Source organism: Ammospiza nelsoni, chromosome 10 (genome assembly GCF_027579445.1).
Source record: "Ammospiza nelsoni isolate bAmmNel1 chromosome 10, bAmmNel1.pri, whole genome shotgun sequence".
NCBI classification, from domain to species: Eukaryota; Metazoa; Chordata; class Aves; order Passeriformes; family Passerellidae; genus Ammospiza; species Ammospiza nelsoni.
Window position 1 is genome coordinate 19,881,099 of NC_080642.1, and position 21,957 is coordinate 19,903,055.

The following is a 21,957-nucleotide window of genomic DNA, read 5'->3' on the forward strand; positions in this document are numbered from 1 at the left end:
CCCCCGCTTTTAAAACCATGCTTTAAAGCCGTGTACCGCCATGGTTTTATTGTGACTCCCCCAGCCCGTTTGTACACTGCGTGGAGAGCGGTCCCGCTGCTCGGCCCCCTCAGAAGGCGCCCGGGGCCCGCAAGGTGAGTCCCCACACGGCGGGGAAATGTCTGCCCCGACCGGGCACAGCGTCCTCGGGACTCGGCTCCTGCTTCAGCATGGAATGGGCTTGAAGGTTCTCTGGGTGTTCTCAGTCAGGACCAGGTCGTATCGGCACAGCTGGGGTCTGTGTGAAAACACGGCCAAAAGTGAAAAAAAGTGCTGTTTTCTGTCATCTCCCCACCTGCTGAAGGCTTACATAAAGTAAGTTATCTTCTCAAGAGAACTGGCTCCAAGTCCACCTGAAGGGAGGTTGGCTTTAAGCCAGGGATACCTTGAGCATTTTACCATTCTATTCTATATTATCTTTTGCTTTTGAAAAAAAAGGATCACAAAAAATTCAGCAAGCAAACAGGCACTGGCTGCAGAGTCCATGGTTCCCTTTAATTCAGTCCACAAAACAAGGAGGTCCTTCCAGCCCACCTGCCTGTTCCTGCCCCTTCCCTGCTCCAGGCATGAGAAATTCTGCCACCAAACTCCGACCTGGGTCCAAACACAGATCTGGTCTGGAACTAGTTCAGCCCAAAAAACCTGAGGAAATACTTGGGCTTTCACTGGGGAGGTGTGAACATTAGCCCTGTGTAGTGGGTTGAGAAACAGGGAAGGGGAGAGGGCAGGACATCCCTCCCTGTGGCAATGGCTGATTAGGTGATGTGTTGAAAGTCCTGAACTGTGTTTATGGCCTCTGGCAGCCCCTCACTAGGGAGAGACAGCATCTTGTGATAAAATATTGGGGCATTTGTGCCTGCTTTTTAACAGACCAAATGTGTATCTGGGCTGGAAGTGACTGTGGAGGTGTGGGACAGGAGGCAGGGAGTGGCAGCAAGGGGAGAGCTGCAGGACCTTGTTTAGTAGATGTACACAATCTTTTCCTTGTTCCAAGGCTAGGATAAGGGTAGCAGACCTCATGAAATGCAAAGAAGCATGCTCTGCTGCTCTATGTGTCTGTTTGCTTCACCCTCCTGACCTTGTGATCTTCCAGCCTTGTTTTAAGCCAAACTCAGAGCATGGTGTGGTGTCCACAGTGCAGGGTAAGAGATTCTGTGCTTGCTGAGCTCAGGCAGAGCTCCCAAACTCCAGAGGTGGGAAGCTTAGGGGTAGGACAGCAGAACAGACAGAGGCGAACGAGGTGATAGAAATCTCATCAGCAATGCTTGAGAGGCACTCCTGATGTTGTGGGTACCAGCCAGGGCTTTGGGGCAAAGCAGCCAGCAGCTCCCTCGTGCTGGAATTCCAGGAGTAAATTAATCTCCCTGCTTCACTAGCCATACAAATTGACTGGGATATAAAATGTGTGTTTGGGGCTGAATATCTGTTCTTCCCAGAGTGCTGCATTTCCCTCCATCCTAGAGCTCAGGCCTGGGCAGCTTTCCAAAGGTAATTTTCCTGACCAAAGGTTATGGTGTCAGGCCACGTCAGTCACATCACATGTGACGTGCTCCCTGCGCAATAAGACAGCCCCTGTGTTCAGGAAAGTGGGATTCCATTAAAGAGGAATTTATTCCCCAGATATGTGTATGTGAATTACTAAATGTAAAATAAATCTAATTCTTCTGCACATAACCAAGCCAGGAATCTGGGAGATTTCTTTACTTCTGTCCAGCCTGCACCAACAGAAATGGTTTGTTTGTAAACATCTGCTCACCTTTCTGGGTTTGTCAGTGAGTGGAACTTCATCTGGAGAATCCTGAGTTTGAATTTTGGGCCAATGACAGATCCTGTGGAAAATGTCAAGGAAATTCTTTCCACATTTTCAAGATCCTGGTCAAACCCAATGAGCAAAGTGATTTGTTTGTACTTCTGGAAGGTGGCAGCTTCTCTAAAGGTAAAACAGACAAGAGAGAGTGTCAGAGAGTCACCAAGGGAATAGCACTGGGTTTAATGTAGTCACTGTAATATTAGAAACAGGCTGCTGGGGAGGGGTCCTGAATTTGTGATGAGTTTCTGATTTACAGGAAATGGGTTTGGATTCAGTCTCCTGGTGTCAACCTGCTCAGCCACTTCTGCCCTCAGGTTTTTGGGGTGGAAGTGGGAACACAGAGGTTGGATGCTGTTTGGTCCCAATTTTCACTGTGATTCTGCTTTGATCCCAAGTGGACTGGACCCATGTGATATTTGTGCCTGGCTGTCTGTGCAGGCCTGAGCACTGAGTCACTTTGAGATATGCATGAAATCTGCTCTGGCCTTGGTGTGGGATCAATGCTGATTGCTCCAGTGCAAGCAGATATCAGATATGCCTGAGGGAATGTGCACTTAGAGAAACTTGGGGAAACGAGTTGTGCAGGTCTGTTTGGCTGAAGTGTAGTTCTGATCACTCAGGAATTTGTATGTCACATAAACACCATTAATTTGTCTCTCTGAGTGGAATGAATTGATTTTGGATATGACATATTCAGGTCCAGGTTAATCCCCAGATGTCTTGGGCACTGGGAACTAGAATAGAACACTCCCTGTGAGAGGAAGGAAAGAGGGGAGATGTTTTCCTTCTGCTTTAGTGGCAGCCTAGGGCAGCTGTGCTGCTGGCTGAGATTGTCCACTTCAGTCCTTAAGATGACAGAGAAGGGCCAGAACCAAAAGTCTGGGCTGTCAGGGCTGTGTGCTGGGGAGGCTGTGGAAATCCCTTAGGGCCAATAAATCCCATAGGACCAGGAAATCCCATGTGCACTAGCAAGTATCAGCAGAGAAATTGGGGGAGGGTGTGTCACCTCCTGCCAGGTGCAGTTGTACCAAGGGATGCACTAACACTGAGAAAAGCTCAGACTAGTAGAACTTACGGATTAACTTTTGATTCTGCCTTCCTCCCATCTTCATCAGCTAGCACGATGCTGAAGGTGCCTCTCCTGGTGTCTCTGTTCCATGTGATAATATCCACCAGGTAGTGATACACTGAGGGGAGAGAGGGTGAGTGGGGTTAGACCCTGTGGGCTCAGTCTGCTGTCCAGGCTGTGCACTGGCTGTGGGCAGAGCATGGACACGGCCTCTACAGTTTATCTGGAAAATCCCTCTCTCCTCCCTGCTCTCCATCTCCCTTTGCAGAGATTTCAACCAGAAACACTAGGAGTGTCAGGAGAGCACTGTAGCAAGGGTTATCCATGCAGGATGGCCTCTCTGTGTGGTTGCCAGCACACTGCCTTTCACTGCCTGCCTCCCCCTTCACTTCCAGACTGTATTTCTTTCTTTGGTCCCCCTCTGAACCCCTCCATTTCTGTTGTTTGTACCTGTCATCTCTGTCGTGGAGCAGAATTTTCTGTTCTTTGATCTGTCAGTCTGCATTCACTTGCTGACCAGCACTGGAGCTGAGGCCATAATCCCAGCCCATGCCCTGCTATGTTGGTAATCACAGGGATGAGATGAAACTTTTCACCTTGGTGAAACCTTTTTTCCACAGATTCTCTTCCTCTCCCTGCACCTCTCACTTTTCTCCAGGGTAGCTTTTTCACCTGTACAGCCTGTCTTTCTCTCTTATTGTTCCCACACACCTCTTACTTTCACAAAAGAATGGTGTGTTGCTTTGAAACATGATTTGGGAACTTTTATGCTTAATTTGAAAGTTCTCAGCCAATTTCCTAGAACTGTAAGCAAGTTGGCTTTCCCAGCACTGGACAGGTTGGCAGATAAAAGAAGGTTATGGCAAACCACAGATGGACACAATTCCATCCAGCAGCAACTGAAGTTTCTAAAATGCTGGCTATAACATCACCAGCAAATAGCTATCTCTGCTACTGACAGAGGCAATGCACAAAGAAAATAATCTCAGAAATCTCAGTCACTTACTGCAAAACGGCCCTTTGTCCGCTGTGTCAAAAAACATAGTTGTCACTGGATGGCTCTGTTGTGTTAAATAGCTTTTCCACTCATAGGCATAATAACCTGCAGGTGACAGTTTGAAAATGAAACCAAGTTACTGCACAGGTAGATGAGCCACTAAGTGGCTGAAAATAAGCAAGTATTTAAGAAATAGTGCATTGTGTGCCAGCTGCCAAGTAGCACTGACACACATCCTCCTGTACTCCAAAGGCTTAGCACTGAATATGCCTGGTTACTGTTCAGCACTTTCTTCAAGCTGATCTTTTTCCACATCTGCTATCTATGGTCAAGGGTTTCATTTTGCAGTGCAGAATGAAAATCATCCCCTTGGCTTTGCCAGTTCCTTTCTGGAAGTGTCAAGTGTTTCAGCATCAACATTTCAGAGCTGCCAGCCTGAGGTTGGGCTGTCACAACCAGGCTGGGGCAGACAAGTCCAGAAATTCCCTTTGTTCACCCATTTGCCATTTATTTTAGAGCACAGAGGGATTTGTGGTGCTGGGAATTTACTTGTAAATCTTGTTTTAGCAAGAACAGGCCCTTGTCCCTCAAACTCTGCAACTGAGGGAGTTAAATTCACTGTTTCTCTGACTTTGGTGTAAAGATCCCAAGTCTAGTTTTGGCTTTCTAGTTCTGGACCCTTTGCCTGTGGATTTCTGTTCTAGATCATAACATGTTGTAATATTACAAGGAGCAGGCCTGAGACACCTCAAACACCTCAGTGCAAATAACTTTGGTGCTTTTGCAAAGCTCTATATTATGTTAGTCCTCCAACAAAACATCACCCTCCGAGTTCCAGTGCCAACAGGCAGCTCAGTATGGAGGATGGATGGAGATTCCCTGGATCCTTACCTAGGATGGGGCATGGCATGGGCCAGAAGGGTTCACAGCTGGTGCATTTGCCATTCCTGTAGTTCCTGTACGAGTTGCAGGGGTATGTGGTGATGTTGCAGTTCTGTGTCAGGGAGGACAGGAACAGGAAAACAGACCTCTGGTGGTCACATTTAAAATACTGCAACCCTTCATCATGTACAGGGAAGAAATATTTTATTAGCAATCCTCATGCCTCAGGACACACCAGTGGGCAGTCTGAACCCAACAAATTGCACTGGGGAGCACTGGGCTGTGGCAGAACAGTAGGTGGGCAGCAGCCTCTCCCTTTGAGTGCATTTAGCTCTGCCTGTGTCTGCTTTGCTTTTCTTTTTGTCCTTTTGGTTTTAAAACATTTGTTTGTGTGGTTGCTGCATTTCCAGAGGATCCAACTATGGATCAATTTGTGTCTCTGGTGTTCTCTCCTCTCTGAGCTCAGGCCTGACAGCTGGATATTGCTTTTAGCTTTGCATGTGACTTTCCATTTTGGTATAAAAAACTCTTTAGAAAGACATAACTAATAAAATGAGTTGTTGCATGAGCAGAAAAATCAGTGAAGCCTCATTTCCTAGGGATTTTTGGCTCAGGCTGCTCTCCTATGTAGATTGTCTTTGGTCTGATAAGGGTTGAATTCACAATACTGCATTTCCTTCTGTAAGGTATCTTTTTTACCCAGCTTTCATCAAACCAGTTCTGCTGCCAGGCTGAAAGGAAAAAAAGCTTTCTTTTATTTAGGACTAGGGCTGTGCCTTCCAGACTGCACCTTCTGTCACTGCCAAGGAAGGTGTCTTTGATTTGGGATAACTGCCTGCTCCACCTTCATCTTGAACTTTTATTTTTTTTAACAGGTCCTCACCACTGCTAGTCCCTGGGCTTTCATTGTTACAAGTAATTAGAAACAAAAAAAAAAAATCCCACAGATATTCTGGACATAGCCACAAAACAAAGACACACATCTACCTGATAACTTTTTGCACAGAGGATTACTCCCTCTTGCACTGTGACAGGGGCACAGAGAGGTCACCCTGACTCTCATCTCTGCCTGCTGCACATCACCTAAACCCCTGTCATGCCAGTGCTGAGAAGTTGTTCCTGCCATGGATTTCATGTATTTTCTAAGCAGTGATGATTATTCTCTGGCTTTCCCTTCTTTTTCTGATTGGAAACATGTTTGTGAGGGTTTGTGCAATTCAGGGCAGGATTAATTACCAGAAAATATTGTCAGTGGGCAGCCTGGCTGGTCGGTGCCGCCGTTGGGGTAGAAGTCGATATGGCCCAGTGCTTCTCCATAACCCAGTCCTGGCAAAAGGGAATAGCAGGGCTCAGGGAGGGAACGTTAAAGTGTAAAATGCACAAGAAGGAAATACAGCAACCTAACTGGAAAATATAGTAGTTATTTAGCTCTAAGTTGCCCGGTTGTACAGGAATACAAATGTCATCCTTCTGTATAGGCAGCAGGCCAAACAGTTGTGTCCCAGCTGGGTCATTTTAACAATGGTATCAACTACCTAAAATAAGTCTGTGCATGCAACAGTACAAAATGTGGGGGTTTGTGTCCCTTGTGTGCAGGAGAGGAAAAGGGATGTGAAATCTGCATGTTGCTGTGCTGCTGAAATCTGACTTCCTGGAAGGGCTGGAAGAAGAGAGGCAGCAATTAGGTGGGAAAGCCAAGTGTTAGAGGTAGGGTGCCATGGGAGCAGCATGGAGGGCTTGGCATCACACTGCTGGCCTGGCTGGTGGGTCTGGAAAAGGGGAGGGCTGAGGGAGAGTCCAGATTTGCCCTAGAGGAAAGTTTAGCTCTTAAGAGGTGAGACTGGAAGCATCATGCAGGGAACCATGGTTGGGGATAACTGATTTGCTGTGCGTGTCACTGAGCTGTGGGACCAGCTCTGGAAGTGCTGCGTGCTCGGATGCAGCCTGATCCCCTGGTGGTGGGGTGTTGGTGTGTCCTGCTCTGGCAGGACTGTGCGGCAGGACCTCCTCCACCGGTTCCTAAGGAAGTCCTTGGAAGTGATGGGCCAGGTGATAATGCTGTGTCAGCAGCATGAATCGGAATGCAAATAAACCAGCAGCTCCTGAGGGAGTGCTGGGACGGCGTGGGCAGCACAGCGCCCCGGAGGCTCAGTGAGGGAGCCTGCAGTGCTCCTGGGCCAAAGGAGCAGGACCCCAGCCCTGCTGCCCCCCAGCAGCGCCCCTTCCCCTCCTCCCAGTCGCTCTCTGGGTGGCCGTGTGCAGGAGGGAGCTGGAATGGCACCTACCGTCGGTGTCGGAGTGAATGACATCCACAAACTGTGCGTCCGAGGGGTCCAGCCTCTCGCTCGGCGCCGTGCCCCGGTACAGGGGGCCCGCGGGGTCCAGGCCTGCAGCACAAAGTCATGGGCGTGGCATCACCTCGCTGCCCTTCCCTGGGGCGGGAGGGCTGCTGGAGGAGCTTACCTGTGATTCTTCCCAGTGTGCCATCAAACATCTGTCCCACAAAGCCAGAGATGTGTGCTCCCAGGCTCACTCCTATCATGTGCATGGAGTCAAGGGACGCTCCGTTAATCTGAGATATAAGAGTACTCATGGTCATGTGGTTTTGGAAAATTTTAAAAAATGAGGAGGAGGAATGGAACATCTCTCAGTGTTCCACTCTGTGTAGATATTTCCCCTTTGACTGTCCCACAGAGCAGCCAGCATTGCTGTTTAAGGCCTGTACCTCAGAGAGCTGTGATGAGAACAGTTCAGGCAATGGTTGTATTTTCCTGGGGCAATGACTACAGTGTGGACAGGAACCACTGATGGGCCCCAGGATTAAAATCCTGGTTGCCCCACGTGTGGTTCCTGCAAGGAATTAGCAGACACTATGATCCTGCAGGATCCAGCATCATCATTACTGCCTGTGCAACACCCTAGAGGAGCTGTGAAATGTAGCTGATCCCCTTAAGCTGCCTTTGGATATACAGAAAGTGGAAGTAGAGTTTCTATGTATGGGAAAGCATGTCTGGAGAGCTTTGTACCCAGAAATGTAGAGACTTCGAGTGTAAACTGAATATTACACCAAAATACCATTGTACCAAGTCCAAGGGTAGGACTTGGCACTGCAGTACACATGCACTTCCAAAAATTAATGTATTCCTTTTTTAGGAGTTTCTATTCCCAGACTTCCTGCTGGTTTAAGCACTTCCTTTGTGCCCTTTACATACTGTGCCTTAATGACTGTATTATAGCATGAGCGTCCAGCTTACCAACATTTCATCTATGAGTTTCTTCAGAATCTCAGCAACTCTTTTGCACTTCCTGGCAGCATAGTTGTAGATGAGAGTGGTTGCCCCCTGGTTCCAGTCCACAACAATGACATTCATGTCCTCTACAGAAAGCAGGAGATGCACCAGGTCAGAGATCCAGACAGGGGCAGAGCCTGTGAATCTGTACCCATGGACAATGAAGGTAATTTTCTTGGTCACATTGAGGTACTTGGAGGCTGTTGAGTGCAGCTCCTCAGCACAGCTTGGGTTCTGCCGGGTGTAGAGCAGCAGCTTCACTTTCAGATCTGTCCCTATCAAAGCATTCCCGAAGCCGAGGGCTGTGAATGCAGGACATGTCTCCTGAGGATCTGAAAGGAGCAGAGTGGCAATTGGAGTTTGGCACCAAGGGGTTTTCTTTAGTCTCTTGTACCTGCCAACCCTGCACAGGGCAGGGAAGTGTGTTGTGAGTTGTCTGAGCACAGGGGCTGCTCCTGTCTCCTCTCTCCCTCTCCACTCTCTCATGCTCATGACTGAAGTTACCTTGGAACTTAGGTTTTCTTGCTGTGTTGGAGCAAAGAGAGCAGTCACACCTTTTTGGAGCAGCATTCCCTGAAACACCACAGCCCTGCTTCCTGTGGCAGCTGAAGGTTGGCAGGGATTCTGTCCAAAAATCTCATTGGTGTGAGGAAGATATTAAGAGACCAACAGGTGGGATGGTTGCTGTACTGGATTGTGAGCACGCCCAGGTGCCCTGGACAGGTTCTCTGTGGTGTTCACATACTCTCTAAGCAGAGAGAGACAGAATTCTCTCTCCCAGGATTTTTCCTGGGGAAGGCAGTGAGAACCTCAGAGAAGAAGAGAAAACAATTCTTATCTCTCCTTGCTGCTCCTGTTGTTTGGCACATGTGAATGTGTTATGGGGAGTGTTTACTAAGGAAGGGATTTGTTAATTGGACTCTGGTGAAGGTTGTTTGGATTGATTGGCCAATTAGGTCAAAGCTGTGTTGTGACTGTCTGTAAGGGGTCAGGGGTTTTTCTTTAGTATAGTATGTGATATAGTGTAGCTTAATAAAGCAGTTGAACAGCCTTCTGAATCATTGGAGTCACTGCATGCTATTCCCTGGCTGGGGGTTGTCCTGCATCAATAGGTTCTCAGCCAAACCGGTGTCCTTGGGGTTGGTTTGGAGCTGCCAAGCTGCAGTTTTGCCATGGTGAGGGGCAGCTCAAGGCTTCATTTGTAGGTGCAGATGTGGCCTGGCATTCCAGACTGCAAAATGGGGCACTCTTGGGTCTGTGAGTTGGTAACTGTGCTTTATACACAGCTGTAACTGAATTTTATGTAGGTACTGCTCAATGGGATGGCCTGTGCCATTGCAAAGCCTGTCTTTGTTCTTTGCTTTTCCAGCAGAACACCAGCTGAGCCTTCAGAGCCCCATACAGCCTCCAACAGGGCACTGGCAGGGAATGCAACAACTGTCTCCAGACAGACACTACCTATGAAGGCCCTCCCAGGTTTAGTAGCCTCTTCCTGGCTCACAATCCTTTCCCTCAAATCCTCATAATCTTATTGAAGAACCTTGTGGGGGAGAGTGTCTCTCTCACATGTCTGTCCTGAGCTGCAGTAATTGTTCAGGCTACAGTTCCTAGAGGAATTTCCCTGATCTTTGTTGCTTAAAGGACTGTTCAGTAGGTAGCAGGGTTTAGAAAACCTCCAGCTGTAAGTTAATTATGCTCTAGCAAATCTCTAATGCTCTGTGCATTTTAATTTGTGAATGATGAAACTCTCACAGTTTCTATGAGCAACTTTCCCTTTTCTCCTCCTCAGGAAATCAGGAGCATGAGAGTGATATAAATGCTATGTGCCCAGCACATAAAACAATCTGCTCAGTTGCCACAGCTCTGCTAATTACTTTGTAGAAGCCCCAGGAGCTCTAGAAATAAAAGTTAATAGGCTAAAAGGATGTTGCAGTTAAGTCCAACTGAATATTTTTAATTGCTGCCATAAATTCAGAAATAAATTTTAACATCTGAAATCCATGGAGTCCTTCCTGTTTAAAGCCTATGGTAACATATGAATGGTGTGATAGGAGTGGTGGGAAATGAGCTCCCAGCCAGGTCCAGTGAAATCAGAAGCCTTTGAATGCAGGGTGTCCTGGCTCTGCAATGCTTCACTGAGAGCTCCCAGGAGCAGTGTGACTCTGGGCCCTGCTTCCAAGAGGAAAGGTGACCTAGGTGGCTCCCTCCTGGCCAGCTCATTCTTGCAGTGCCAGGGTGCTCCAGGAAAACAGCAGCAAGAGTTCTGTGACACTGCTCTTGTGGACACCCCAAAGTAACTAGCAGAGAAAAATTAACACTTTTTGCTCATGCACACCGGCTCACACAGTGAGACTCAGTGACTGTCCTCTAGGTGCTACTGCAGCATAAAAAAATACAACTGTGTATTTTACTAATAACTAGGCATTGTTTCAGTTATTGTATAGTAGCACTATATAGTGTTGTTAATTATCTTTACTGCCACTGAAGCTGTAGCAATACAGGCAGAAATGCCAGGCAAGAATTACTTCTATATGGTGCAAGGTTGCACTGATTGCTTCATTTGTTTCTGTATCTCCTGCATTGTGCTGAGGCTTGCCCAGAGGAGCACTATGTTTGTCATCAGAACAGCCCAAACCTTCTGGTACAGAAGTGCTTTCAAAGAGCTAGTCAGCATTTGCTGATACCTAACACAGGGACTGTATAAAGAGCCTTGTTACATCTGCACCAGGTCTGTTAGATTGGTTCTGTTTTGATTAACAAAATCAAATCAGTGCTAATAAGGGGAGGAAACCTGCCAGCTTCTCTTCTGGCAAGCTGGTGCCAATCCCAGCCTCATCCACCATGTGTTCAAAAACTGACACACAAGGAGGGCCAGTTCACCTGGCTTTGCTCTTCCTTCTGCTGAGCACAGTGACTCCTCCCCAAATGGCTGGAAGTGTCTTTGAAACTCAGGATGACTGGGGCAGGTGGCTTAGTGAGATTTACTCTGCAAGCAAATAAATGAGGTAGAAACTTATCCCCTGGCACTGTACTTAACCCATGCCCAACAGGTCACTTCCCTCCAGTAAGGGGGAATGAACATGGCCATTAACCCAGCAGCCCTGCCTTAGCTTGTTAGACAGCCTCTGGCAATCCCCATTCTCCTTCTGCTCTGTTTTCTGATATGTAAAATAGGAGGCAAACACTGGTTTGCTGGGCAAGATGCTCTGATCTCTCAGAACTCGTAGCAGGAAGCATAAAAATGTGTTAAATCCATGTACCTGCCAGGGAGCTGGACATGTTTGGTCTCAAGCCTGAGATCAGCCTCCAAGGTGCTATTGCAGAGTGGAGGCATCTTCAGAATAACTTGGTTCTGAGGTTATATATATATATATATATATATTCTGAAGTCATAAACTCACAGGTGGGAGCATTGCAGGGAGTGGAACAGTCCCAGGCAGACTCCTGGCATTTACTGCAGTCAGTGCTCTTCAGGACTGCCTTCCCCTGGTGTGTCTCATTCCTTTCTAGGAGATGGTGTTTGGAGACTTTCTCTTTGATGTTGATCCTGTGGACAGGCAGGGTTTGCCATGGTGGCATTTTGGGGCTGTGGTACCCAGCTGTCTGCATGAATAAAGCAGCAGCTGAGGTTTTTACCAGCCTGTCCTCTTGCAAACAGATATTCCAACAGATCACCTCAGTGGGTCAGTGGTCACTTGGCTGGATGTGTGGCTGTCCCAGCTGTGGTCCTTGGGACACAGAGCTGCTTGTTCCACTGAATGGAGCTCAGGTGAGTGTGTCACTGCTTCTCTGTCTGCAGGAGCTCTGGTCCTGCAGCCCCTGCCACCTTGCCTGGGTTTGTACAGTGAGTGTCATCAGACTGGCCTTAACCATCAACAATATCTTTATCCCCCTTTAGGCACACTTGACTACCACACCACGAATCTCAAGAGCTTTAGTGGTGCAGATTTCCATCACTTTTCCCCAGAGAGGATGTGCTCTCCGCTCCTAAACTGGTCCTCAATAGCTCACTGCATTTCACTGTTCCTTTTCACACTGTTCTCTTTTCCCACTTCTCCTGACTGCATTTCTTACAGAGTCTTAACCAAACAAACCAAGCAAAAGGCGACCCTGAGATTACTCCAGAGGACCCAATGAAACACAAGTTAGTATTTATAAGAACATTGTTTTTTTAACTCTGTTTGTTTTCCCTACAAAGCAGAGAGCTGTAACTTACCTTGCTCCCGTGTGGATGCTAACACAAGGCAGTACATTTGTTTATTGTTACATGGGTTTGTTCTGGTAGGGCTGTGAGGCTATCAAATGGAGCTTACTGTTCATAAATGGTAATTCATCCTTTGCCTCTGCCATACATGACACCCCTGAGAAGAAATCGTTATTCTCTGAAGATTTCAAATGACATTTTCAGTGTCGATGGGTAGTACTTATATAAGAGAAATGTTTGCAAAGGGAGGAAAAGAAAATAAAAAATAGTTCTGGTTTTCCATTTGAAAGTCTTAGAACTGACTACATTCATGTAACCAGTATAATTTGCTTTGCCAAAATAAATAATGCTAGTGAGAAACCCTGTGCAGTACCTGTAAATGTAGAGGGCAGGTACATTCATGTTGCTCTAAAGCACAGAAAACGTGTTATATTTGACAAAAATATGCAAAACAAATGGTTGAGTTCTTACCTGTTTTCACCCCATACAAAAGGCAGATGAACACAACACACAGCCTCAGCATATGGACTTCCACATGGAACTTCTATGGGTAGGAGATTTGGAGGATCCCACAATTTCTCTGGCATGTGTCTGCTGGCTCTGACAGCAGTTTGCTTGCTTTTTTTTCTGCCAGTAACAGTAGGTGTGGTGAAAGGAGGAAGTTACCAGCCAAGAAATGAAGACCAGTGAAATGAAGCTTCTTCTTAAGAAGGTGGGGCACCTTCTATTCTAGCAGGTTTCATTAATTTAAATATAGTTTGCCTTGGGGGATGACTAATCAAACACACAAATGGGTTGGTAGCTGTAAGCAGCAATTTGACTGCACCTGTTGAAACTAAGGAAATTATTGCCTATTTGTCTTTTGCAAAGAGTGTCAGGAAGATTGCAGATGTCACTGCAAGTCTGATAAGCATCTGGGTGGGGCTGGTGCTTGGTTTCACAGGGCCCTGCCTTTGGAGATGTCATGATGATCCCTAATATCTCCCACGTCCTTCCTGCTCTCCTGAGTGCCATGGCCCAGAGTCCTCTACAAACCCTGTCACCACCTCAGGCAGGAGACAGGTGCACAGCACTGTGTTGTGACAAAGGGACAGTACCACTTCAAGGGGTCTGGCTCTCCACTGGGCTCCCAAGCAACTGCTGTCTTGGATAACACTCATACAACTGACATTCCCACATTTTCTCAGACTGCTGGTACCTCAGAAATTCAGCTCTAATTCAAGTAAGGAAGGCTTTTTTTTGCTGGATGGGAGGAAGGAGATTGCCAAGGAAAGACAACTATCAGGGGCAGGAAAGGAAGTCTGATATTGGAGCTGGAAGGTATAATGGCAAAATTGGGAAAACGAGGGTGGTGGAGAGTTTGTAAAGGGATGAGAAGGGAGGGAGCAGGGATGGCTGCTGGGTAGAAGTAGGGTGGTTGTTTTGCTTGGTGTTTCCTTAGCAAATTCTTCTAACATAGGCCAGGGAAAGGGAACGTGGGGTGGATTAGAAATACCTCATTAAGCCCAGGCTCTGCTTTCTTTCCCTTGGTGATGATCCAATGAGGAGCTGAACTATAGGAGCTCCCAGTGGCATAGCTGGTTCTTTGGTCCATGCTGTACTTATTAAGCTTTCTGACTTTGCTAATTCTCAGGTTAATCCTTAACTCTTCCTGCTGTCTGCAGCTCCTTTTCCTTCAGACAAGTGTGTGCTGCTCCTCTGATGCAAGCATGAATCACACTTGAGGCAGAGCATGTGTCTAGCACGATTCTTTCACAAGCACCTTGAGCTCTTCAGCCTCAAGCAGCCCAGCAATCTGAGTCTCACTGAACATGTACCATGCTGTGATCCCATTTGATAATCACCCAGGCAAAAGTTGGGGCTTGTTATTTTGAAGATGATGATAAACTCTGAAAAAAGACACCAAATAACATTTGTGGATCTGGAAGCTCCAGGACAGTGCTTCTTCTGCTGCACTGACAAAAGAATAACATTTAAGCATTGTTTTCCTTCCAGCTCCTTTCTCACCTCTACCAATAATCCTAAACTCTGTCAAAATATTTTCCCTTAGCAAGAAGTTCTGCCAATGGTGAGATGGAATTGGTCCAACAGTGAAACATGAAGAACAGAAGGCTTTTACCTGTTGCAAAAGGCATCTGAGAATCAGAGATAAAATAAGGTCCTTGAGGGCTTTGCCTTTATCTCAACACAAAAAGAGGTAACAATTTGTTGCCTGAAGCTAAGCCCTCCTCATTTCTTTTCCCCATCACTTTTTTAATATTTTAATTTCCCATCTGAGGTTGCTCATCCGAGTGGCTCACACATCAAGAGGCCCTGCAGTGGGACAGGCAGGTTCTTCCTTGGAACTCTCAACCATCCCTTGGAACATCATGATTTTGAGTAACCACCATTTCAGCATAGATTAGACTGTCTGTTCACTGTACACATTGGCAAACATTCCCAGGATTGTCAGCACTGGAAATGCTGTCCACCACCACCATCAGATCCTGAGAGCAGGAATTCAAGTGCTTACAGGTTACTCTCTGCTCTTGATTCTGCTGCCCAACCTTTCACATCTGCTCCACACATCCTGCCTCAGCCACACACTTATTAAAGATGGCAGCAACTCACAGCTATTTGGGTTTTGTGCACTGAACTCTAGACAATAATCCCACTGTGAGCTTTGAAATCAATTGCAATTTGAGACAGTAAAAACTTTTTAATCATATGTCGAAAACATTTAAGATTGGAATTGGCACCAACTTAAGAACAAGTTAACAGAAAACATGAAATAATCTTATAAGCATGGAACATTTTGCACTTGGCTCTGAGATGTCAGAGCCTCTGCTATTTCACATTCAAGAAAGAAGCATTTTAAACTCTTCATTGTGAGCAGAACCACTGTTGGAATCTGAAAGTTTCCAGAATGTTGTTTCCTCCTTAGGGCAGCTTATGACAGCAATGGTCAGCCAAAAAGTATTTTTATGTTGCATTTATGCATCCACTGTGTGAAATCCCTCTGATTCACTAATTTCCCGTGGGTGGAACGTTTTCATGGAGATACTGGAGAGCCAAATCTGTCCACTTCATTTCTTGCTCTTTCACAGACTCAGTGGTGCCACCGTTGTCTTGCTCTGGTTCAGGGAGCTCATTCTGAGAACAAAGCACAGGTAGAATGCATTCCAGATGTAATACCCTTCCTGCAAGCAGCAGGTTGTTATGATTTGTATGGAAAGATACAAAACCCCACAAACGAGACCAGAGGGTGCATCTGAACAATAAATATCATACATACTGATCCACTTAAAAATATTGCTGAGCCCCATCATGAACAGTATTCTTTTCATTTGAATGTGGTGCTTAATCTGAAAGGTAAATTGTTTTCCAGGACCCTGGAGCCTTGCTATACACTCAGACTGCACACACAGTGAGGGAGAATATACAACAAATGCAAAGTAAGTAAATAACAGTACAATGCAATTATTCCATTGTTTGTTTGCAATGCGCTGCTTCTGCTGTTGCCAAGAATACAAATACTGCAGACAACTGGCTCTGTAAAATGTTACTTTCCTATGGCAGGTGAGAAGTCCTTCCTGTCTGCATGCTGGACTCAGGTGTATCTGTGCTGGATCAACAGTAGAAGCCAGAATCTCCTGCCAGGTGTGCCACAGAGCTGCTCACAGCACAGTAAGGGGAAGGAAAGTTTAACTGAGATTTCATTTTCCTTCCTTTTATTATTTGTTCTCTGTCTTGCTGTATTGGTGTAGTCACACTGAGTGTGTGCTATTCTACCAGATACCATTTGGGCAGGAATTCAGAGTTCTAGATCTCTGGAAATGCCAGCATGAGCTAAATAAAATGTTTCAGCTTTGAAAACAATGAATGATTCAAACCCATTTGAGTTCCCAGAAATGTCTTGAGTGAGCACTGGAGCAGACTCTCAGGACAAGCTCAAATACCACTTTCACAGCTATTCTGGTTGCTCCTTTGCAATGTCCTTGAGTAAGTCCCCTGTGAATCCATGCTGGTTTTCCTATGTGATCAGAACCAATCCCATCTCTGGGGATCTTTATATCCACAGCCAGGCCTTTCTTTCTATGGGTAGTTGGTGAGGCTTGCTTTTCTGAGGCTGTTGTCTGTATGTGACTGTAAGCCATCACAAGATGGCTCTAAGGGAACAAACAGTAATGTTTGAGGTAAGGTAATTGTCAACAAGGAACCTGTTTATGATACTCAGCTTGCCTAATAAAGGTTATCCCAAGCAAAGGAGGATTTGAGCTGTTTTAGCTGAGAATTATGCTTCTGCAAGATGCTTCCCTCAAGCCCAAATCTTGGCAGGAAAATGTGTGCTGGACATATGGATTTTGAGTTGGGCAGCTGCTCCTTGCTCTCTCTGAAAAGCCAGTGGTGGCAGGGCTAAAGCTTGAACCATGTCACAAATTTGGAAATATCTCTCTGCTGAAAGAAACCAGCACCCCACAATCTCCATGGCTCCTTTATCTGTGCTAGCTGGGGCAAAGCTTGTGTACCAGAGAGAAAAAGGGAAGAGAAAGTGCTCAGCTATGTCTAACTTCCCTGGAAATTTCAAAATAGCCAAGGAAAGTGTCATTGTGGGAGATCTGCAGCTTCAGCTCTGGGCTCTGTAGGATCAGCAGTAGCTTTTCCCCTGCTGCTCCTCTCCAGCCTTGTAGCTGGATGAAAAGAGAGGTGCAATGCCTTGGGCACAGCATTGCAGGAAAGAGTCCTGCTGCACCTGCCAGTCCTTCACTGCTGTCCTGGAACTGCCAACAGCAACACTGTATCAGGAAAGACTGCTTTGAAACATGTATGAAAATGTCTCAGCTTCTTTTAATGGCATTGCAGGAAGTGGAAATAAAGTATAACCAAGACTGGAACTGTCAGTGTGAGACTGATCCTCTGCTCTCCAAACCAACCAGGAAAGTACCTCAAACACCAAGAACAAAAAAGGGATGCAGAGAGAAAGGATGATTCTAGTTCTCCCTGATGCTAAACCCAGGACAGTGCAATGGGAAGGGCACTACAGTTCTGAGAAGATTCAGCAACTGCTCAGGGGACAAGGGACAGAAGCATCCATGTCCTCATGCACTCAGGAATGACTGGCATAAAGGGCAAGGAAGGAATCAGACCCAGGAGCCTTTTGTACAGATTAGCTGCACCACGAGCAACACTGTGTGCCTTTTCTTGGAAGGGACTGTGATGAAAGCAGCAGCCTTAACTCAGATTGATAAGTAGCAATTCACCTACCAGAGGGATGGCCACGTCCTCGTAGGGCAATTTATCTTCCCTCCACGCATCATCGATCAGATCCAGGATCCTGCCATCCCTCTGCACCTCGCTGTCCATCGTCACAGCATGGGGGGGAGAGCAGCTAAATCTGTGACACAAAGCAGATGCTGTTTTAACAATATCCCCAGCCAAGGAGCTGCAGTCTGGACTATGCTAAGTTTTGATGCAATCCATATGAAGTTTAAACTTAAAAGGAATACTTTGATTTCCCTAATCCACTCAAAAAGGGGTTATAACCACAGAGAACAACTTCATCTGAAAAGAACTCTATCAGAGTGAATTGCAGATTGATATGCATCAGAGATGAATTTATAAAACCGTGTGGTTATTATTGATTATATTTACACGTGTTTATATCTACTTGACTGACTTTTAGACGTCTAATTTGAGTGAATCTGAGCACCTAGAACTGCTCAGGACCCTTTGCTGACTGCTGGCTTACAGCCCGTGACCAGTGCCGTGCCTTACCGACTCCTTCACGTCTGGGAGAGTCTCAACAAAGGACTTGAAGGTACCCAGAATTCTGCCTCAACCTGAAGTCCGGGAAATCGGTGAAACAGAAGCAAAACGAGACCTATCTTTCACCCCCAGCTCCTACAATTACTCCAAAGTGTTTCATTGTACTCCGCCCTCCTGGAAGGGCCACCCCAGGCCCTCGCCCCGGTGTGATCCTGCGGGGCAGCAGCAGCAGGCGGCTCGATCCTGGCGGGCGTGATGGGAGAACTGACACTCGCCAGGCCTGGCACTCGCCGGCTGCCGGAGCCGCGATGGGGGCGGCGATGGGTACGGGGCTGAGCGCATCCCAGCCGCGGCGCGCTGCGATCCCTGCCTCTCCCGGCCACCGCGGCTCCGTGCCCGCCCGTGTCCCCCCGGTGTCCCCGCGCTCCCCTGCCCGCCCTACCATGCCCATCTCCGGGGCCGGCGCTGCGCAGGCGCTGCCCCAGCGCATGCTCAACGCTGCCGCCGCGGGGCCGGGCCGTGCCCGCCGCCTGGGTGGGAAAGGCGGGAAGGAGGAAGGGAAGGAAGCAAGGAGGTCAGGCAGGAAGGAAGGAAACAAGCAAGGAAGGGAGGAGGGCGGTCGGCCAGCCAGCCGTAGCTGGGGTGTCAGGCAGCCCGGAGCGGAGCTCGGCCCGGGGCCTCGGGGCTGCTCTCGGGGGCGGCGCTGGAAGGGCCCCGGGCAGGTGCGGGGCGGGCGCTGTAAGGGCTCGGCCGGGAGCGGCTCGGCGCGGCGGGAGTGGGGAACGCCTGCCGGAGGCAGCTCCGGGGGCTGGGGCGGGGAGCACTGCCCGGGCACGCTGACCCCGGCCCCTTCACAGACGTAAGCTGCACAGGGCAGGCTTGGGTCGGACATCAGGAGGAATTCCTTCACAGAAGGGGTGATCTGGTATTGGACGCGGCACTCATTGCGCTGGGCTGGGTGACAAAGTGGGGATCGGTCACAGATTGGACCTGATGGTCTCAGAGCACTTATCCAAGCTCAGTGACTCTGGGATTCTTGCCCTGCGAGGGGCGGTTCGCTCCGGGCTCCTGCCGCGGGTGCCATTCCTGCCGCTGGCAAGTGGAGCTCGCCTGTGGTATTGCCTGTGGGAGGTTCCTGCTCCTGTTGTGTTCATTGGAAGCATGCTTCCAGCAGCGCTTGGAGGTGGCATCTTTCTGTGTTTTTGAATACGAGCTAATCCCAGTCGTGTCTCATGGGCACTATTCTTAAGTCCTCCTGCGTATTGTAAAGTTCTCTCCACTTAACTCTGCTACAATTCTGCCTTGAGCTGGGATGTTAAACCTTGTTTATTTTTAAATGTGTTGTCTTGTTTTGGGCTTTTTTTTTTTTTTTTTTTGCAAATACTTCAATTTTTTTCACTTTCAGAAGTGACCAGCTAGCTCTTCTTGCTTCAGCTCTAGTTAATGAAGGAGATTGTTTCATCTTGTGGGTCTTTACTCACGTGCCTGTAACTTGCACATTGCAACTTGCAAACAGGAGAGGCCAAAATTTAATACTAAGTCAGCAAACCTTACGTAGCATAAAACTGGCTAGAGGTGTCTGAATTTAAGGCTTTTCCCCAAAATCTGGGTATTCCAGCAAAGTTAGCAAAGCTGGCAGGCTGTGAGGGTGGTAAGGCAGGGGCACAGAGCTGCCCCTTCCATGGAAGTGTCCAAGGCCAGGTGGGACAGGGCTTGGAGCAATCTGGGCTAGTGAAAGGTGCCCCTGCCCATGGCAGGGGTTTGGCATGACATAGCTTTAAGGTCCCTTCCAGCCCAAACTGTTCTGGAATTCTATGCTGTTGTCTCCTCATCTCTCTGCCCAGTGAAAATTGATTCTGTGTAGGTGTGATTAGAATGAAAGAGGAGAGCTGCTACTGTCTAATGTCTGCTGTTGCCACCTGGAGAGCTCTTGGAATGCTGTCAGCAGCTCAGGGGATCTGCTCATCTGCTCTTCTCAGCACCCTGCCCTCAGCAGAACCACGAGGTTGTTCTGCATACTGATTGAGTTTTGCTAAGCACAAACAGGACTAAAGACAGACAAAACACTGTCAGAATAGGGATAGGATTTTCTTCTGTGCATTTTTTATATGCTTGTGGTTTAAAACACAGCTCCCAAGGACAGCTTTTAATCCCTACATTGTGTTTTAAAGTGCTGTAGGAGCACGATAGAAGATTCTTTGGGAAGGAGAGCAAAGCTGACCCTGCATTTGTGAAAGTCACCCTTGCTGTGACCTGCTCCCCTTTTGCTGATTGCTTAATAATGCCATATTAATCTTAGAGGAAAGATGGTGGAAGGATCCATCTTCAGTACTTGGAAAGTGTGTAGATTTTGGAAACAGAAGTTTGTGTTAATAGCTCTGGACAAGTTTAAACATTTTTGTGTTAGATGCAGTTTCATGAAGGAGGCATTGAAGTAAATTCCTGCTTCATGGCAACTTCTAATTCCCCATTTTTGATTTTAATGTAAACCCATCTCACTTTCACCAAGATGTGAAATTTATTTGAGTATGCATGTGTTTGTTACTTAAATGGTATAATTTATAACTGAAGCAATGTACTGCTACTGTAAAGCTGTCCAACTTATTTTCATAATTTAAGGCATAATTTAAGAGGAAATTTTAAGGAGTTTGTGTTTTCTTAACACAACCGTATGAACAACCAGTGTGTTCTTAGGCTGGTGGTAACCTGGCATGGTCTCTTTAACTTAGTCTATAACAGAGGCCTGGAAAATATGTAATTTATGGATGAATTCTTACTGCTGCTCTCTGGTGTTTTCCAAGAGGTGGATCTCAGTCTGGCCCCTTTGGAGCCTGAATGTTCCTGTTCTCCACAGGCTGGTGCTCCCAGGAGATCCACCAGTTCCTCTGTGTTGAGTTCACACGAGTGCAGATTCTCATTGCTCCTCTCTGAATTTATTATATCACAAGTTATATCACTGCAATTTGGTAGTGCTGGATGATAGCATTGACTATACTTTTTTGGTAGAAAAATCTGTTTTCCTCTATTTGGCTGTAAGTTCATGAAGGTGCCATTGTTTTCCTCACCTATAATTACATGCTCCTTGTATGTTTTTTGACTTCTCTGCTTTGTGTGCTTCCACTTTTCCTGCAGCTGGATGGAGAAGCAGCCTGGTTTGAGCATTGCCATGGGTGACCACTGCTTTCCTGTACTTCCCTAGTACTGAAGCCACCAGGATTCAGTGATGGAGGCTTTGCTGGAAGGAATGCAAAGAGGTGGGCGGGGAAGGTATGTATGCGACTGTACACAGCAGTCATTCCAAATTATTTAGGTATTAACCTTGCCTTTTACTCAGAATAAATCCTCTGGTGTAAGTGTGCAGTGGTCTTCAGCTGCTGCAGAAGTGAAGTCACTGGGGGAGCTGGCTCTGCACTAATCCCTGCTTATAGTCTTAATTGTCAGAATTTAGTTGTACATCTTCCTGAAACCTCAGCCTCTTTTTTCTCAGTTGTTATTATAAACTGTTCTTACTGTCCAACATCAGGAGCAGTAGTAAATAGAGTTGAGAATAAATATTTATTTTGTAACAGCCTTGCAAGGTTAATGAGATGTGACTTTGTTATCTGATTTCACTGAAAACATCTGATTATTTCCTGCTTGTGTTGAAACTGCAGAGTCCCACTCAGCTCTGAGTGAATCCATAATGCTCTGTCTGAGGTGAGAGTCTCTAGACTTTTCAATCCCCAAGAGAGACTGTAGTGACAATAACAGAACAAAATGCTTTATGTGTTAAACAACCGTGAAGCAAAAGTCACTGGTGCCATTTTCCTAGTCATCCTTGAGAATGTGACACAAATTTATTTGATACTGTATCTTCTGTAGAGAGCTGGTTGCAGAAATCGAGTTTAGAATTTGCTACATATTAGCAGATGCTGTGAAGGA

General features: G+C 46.9%; 3 protein-coding genes across 5 annotated transcripts in view; 1 reads left to right on the forward strand and 2 right to left on the reverse strand.

Annotated features, from left to right (window-relative positions):
• Positions 1-57: 57 nt before the first annotated feature.
• Positions 58-12,864, reverse strand: LIPH (lipase H). The gene is made up of 10 exons (XM_059478951.1): positions 12,763-12,864; positions 8,052-8,419; positions 7,261-7,369; positions 7,083-7,184; positions 6,034-6,123; positions 4,807-4,974; positions 3,925-4,020; positions 2,925-3,036; positions 1,796-1,969; positions 58-277 (listed from the first exon to the last, which is right to left on the reverse strand). Exons 1-10 carry the CDS (start codon positions 12,812-12,814, stop codon positions 205-207), a joined length of 1,344 nt encoding a protein of 447 aa, XP_059334934.1. The 5' UTR covers positions 12,815-12,864; the 3' UTR covers positions 58-204.
• CEP63 (centrosomal protein 63) overlaps positions 84-21,957 on the forward strand; it is a 39,575-nt gene continuing 17,701 nt past the window's right edge. For both annotated transcript variants that reach the window (XM_059478941.1, XM_059478942.1), the window contains exons 1-5: positions 84-134; positions 14,342-14,488; positions 15,659-15,725; positions 15,850-15,930; positions 21,169-21,303. In XM_059478941.1, the coding sequence (XP_059334924.1) occupies positions 21,260-21,303 (44 nt within the window). In that variant the 5' untranslated portion in view covers positions 84-134; positions 14,342-14,488; positions 15,659-15,725; positions 15,850-15,930; positions 21,169-21,259. The remainder of the gene's footprint in view (positions 135-14,341; positions 14,489-15,658; positions 15,726-15,849; positions 15,931-21,168; positions 21,304-21,957) is intronic.
• On the reverse strand, positions 14,970-18,534 carry ANAPC13 (anaphase promoting complex subunit 13). Of its 2 annotated transcripts, none has more exons than XM_059478952.1 (3): positions 18,479-18,534; positions 17,536-17,665; positions 14,970-15,423 (listed from the first exon to the last, which is right to left on the reverse strand). In XM_059478952.1, exons 2-3 carry the CDS (start codon positions 17,632-17,634, stop codon positions 15,298-15,300), a joined length of 225 nt encoding a protein of 74 aa, XP_059334935.1. In that variant the 5' UTR covers positions 17,635-17,665; positions 18,479-18,534; the 3' UTR covers positions 14,970-15,297. The 2 variants fall into 2 exon arrangements, with proteins under 2 accessions (XP_059334935.1, XP_059334936.1); XM_059478953.1 differs by lacking the exon at positions 18,479-18,534 and adding an exon at positions 18,046-18,098.